At 48.0% G+C, this 2,706-nt stretch overlaps 1 protein-coding gene across 3 annotated transcripts in view; it reads left to right on the top strand.

Annotated features, from left to right (window-relative positions):
* KCND2 (potassium voltage-gated channel subfamily D member 2) overlaps positions 1–2,706 on the top strand; it is a 286,206-nt gene that overhangs the window by 1,597 nt on the left and 281,903 nt on the right. For 2 of the 3 annotated variants that reach the window (XM_087767319.1, XM_087767317.1), the window contains exon 2: positions 552–1,725. In XM_087767319.1, coding sequence (XP_087623445.1) covers positions 611–1,725 — 1,115 coding nt within the window. In that variant the 5' untranslated portion in view covers positions 552–610. Of the gene's footprint in view, positions 1–305; positions 1,726–2,706 lie in introns of those variants that run through there. The other variant, XM_009464133.2, reaches the window with a different exon arrangement.

The following is a 2,706-nucleotide window of genomic DNA, read 5'->3' as shown; positions in this document are numbered from 1 at the left end:
TCCAGGGCTGCGGCTGGGGAGGGGGGAGCGGCCCGCCCGGCCCATCCCCTCCGCCCCACCACGGCGAGCGGGCGGCGGCGCCGGGCGGCCCCGCTGCAGCGCGCCCGGGAAAGGCCCCGCCGGCGGCCGCGGACAGGCTCCGGCGGCGGGCGGGGAGCGGAGCGGGGCGGAGGAGGGGCGAGGGGACCGGCTGCATCGCGCGTGGAAGAAAATCTCCTTCCAGGTGGCTGCACCGCTGCACCAGGGCTACTAGCCGGCTCCTGGGGCTGGCGCTTTGTGGACCATTGCTTCCATCCAGGGGCCTCGCATGGACCTTGTATCCAAAGGATCTGGCTGCTAGAGTAGCTGCTTTGAATACGCTGATTTCCAAGTGCCCTGATTTATTGTCCTAACTGGCTAACCAGCCCCTGGAAAGGGTATTCAGGGATGAAAAAAGGAGGGAAAAAAAAAGGAAGCAAAAGGATTTTCGGTTAATCACAACAATGTTCTGAAATTCTGTTGCCTCGAAAATATGTGAGCATTTGTATTTTTCTTTTCCCTCTCTGTTTTAGTGGCTGGACCAGGACTGTCTCTAGATTGACTCCCTCAGCTGTAGTAGTTGCTTGGGACCATGGCAGCAGGAGTAGCAGCTTGGTTACCCTTTGCCAGGGCAGCAGCCATAGGATGGATGCCAGTGGCCACAGGTCCCATGCCAGCTGCTCCGCGGCAGGAGAGGAAGCGAAGCCAGGACTCTCTGATTGTGCTGAATGTGAGTGGCATCCAGTTCCAGACGTGGCTGGACACCTTAGAGCGCTACCCCGACACTCTGTTGGGCAGTTCGGAGCGGGACTTCTTCTACCACCCTGAGACGCAGCAGTACTTTTTTGATCGGGACCCTGACATTTTCCGCCACATTCTCAACTTCTACCGTACCGGAAAGCTTCATTATCCCCGCCAGGAGTGCATCTCAGCTTACGATGAGGAGCTGGCCTTCTTTGGCATCATCCCTGAGATCATTGGTGACTGCTGTTACGAGGAGTACAAGGACCGCCGGCGTGAGAATGCCGAGCGCCTGCAGGATGATGCCGACCAGGATCATGCAGCTGAGAGCTCCTTGCCTTCAATGACAGCTCGGCAGAGGATGTGGCGGGCCTTTGAAAACCCACACACCAGTACACTGGCTCTGGTCTTCTACTATGTCACTGGTTTCTTCATTGCCGTCTCTGTTATTGCCAACGTGGTGGAGACAGTGCCCTGCGGGGTAAGCCCAGGTCGCATCAAGGAGCTGCCCTGTGGAGAGCGCTATGCTGTGGCTTTCTTCTGTCTGGATACTGCCTGTGTCATGATCTTCACGGTTGAATATCTCCTACGTCTGCTGGCGGCCCCTAGTCGCTACAAATTCGTGCGCAGTGTCATGAGTATCATTGATGTGGTCGCCATCATGCCGTATTACATTGGCCTGGTGATGACAGATAATGAGGATGTCAGTGGGGCTTTTGTGACACTACGAGTCTTTCGTGTCTTCAGGATCTTTAAGTTTTCCCGCCACTCACAGGGGCTGCGCATCCTGGGCTACACCCTGAAAAGTTGTGCCTCGGAGTTAGGCTTCCTCCTCTTCTCACTCACTATGGCCATCATCATCTTTGCCACAGTCATGTACTATGCAGAGAAAGGTTCATCAGCCAGCAAGTTCACCAGCATCCCTGCAGCCTTCTGGTACACCATTGTCACCATGACAACACTGGGGTAAGTGCAGCTGGTGTTTGGCTACAGCCAACATTTCAACAAGTGTATTGGCACGAACGGAAAATACTCAATTTAAAAAAAAATGTTGATAGAAAAATGAGAGGGTAAGTTTTTGTTACAGAACTTTATGAACACGACTCATCACTTCTTTCTAAATGTTTTACACATGCAAGTGAGTTAAAAGTGTTGCTGAAGTGAAAATAACCCGAAATCCAAAACTGCAGATAAACTGAAAAAGCAAACAGCAAAACAAAACAAAAAAATCTTGAAAATGTTTGAGTTCTTTTCAATTTTCCCTAACATTTTATTTGGTTTTGGACAGTGAAATTGGAATATTTTATGAATATCTGTGAGTTATCAGTGGATTTTTAATAGAGTAATGTGTTTGCTGACAGGACTTGTTACAGTGTTGCTAAAGTAGTGATAATTATAAGGAGAACCCAAGTGCAATCTTTTAGTTTGGTCATACATAAAAGTCTGCCATTTTGTCTGAAGTGATGTATTGATGTAGACTTGGATATTGACTTTGGTATTACAAAGTGATTTGTTTTCATGAAAATAAAACAGGTATAGATACCTTAATCTTCACAAAAATTATTCCTGATGTTATTTAAGACACTGGATAAATTTCCTTTCATTTCCACGGGCCTGTGACTTGTAAATGACAAGCGTCAAACTACACTGACGGGTGACAGACTCTGGAAAATGATCTGAAGAAGTGTGAGACATATAACAGATCAAGCATATGTCTTAAAACGTAATTCTAATGGCAATATAAATTCTTCCAGAGAATTAGGAGTTAAAAAATGCCATTGTTGACATTAGACCCCAATGCAGTTCAGTGGAAAGATGGGAGATAGAAAGTATTTTATAAAGTTTCTGCTACCAGAGTCATACCAGCTGATTCTGTGCACCAAGTTGTAAAATGCATTTGTCTGTAATTATAACAGGGATTTAGAAGGTTGACTAATTTGAGAAGAC

The sequence above is a fragment of the Nipponia nippon genome, unplaced genomic scaffold (genome assembly GCF_047370975.1).
Source record: "Nipponia nippon isolate SJK-2023a ecotype South Korea unplaced genomic scaffold, ASM4737097v1 scaffold_3, whole genome shotgun sequence".
NCBI lineage: Eukaryota > Metazoa > Chordata > Aves > Pelecaniformes > Threskiornithidae > Nipponia > Nipponia nippon.
This window is presented reverse-complemented; position numbering and strand designations above follow the sequence as displayed.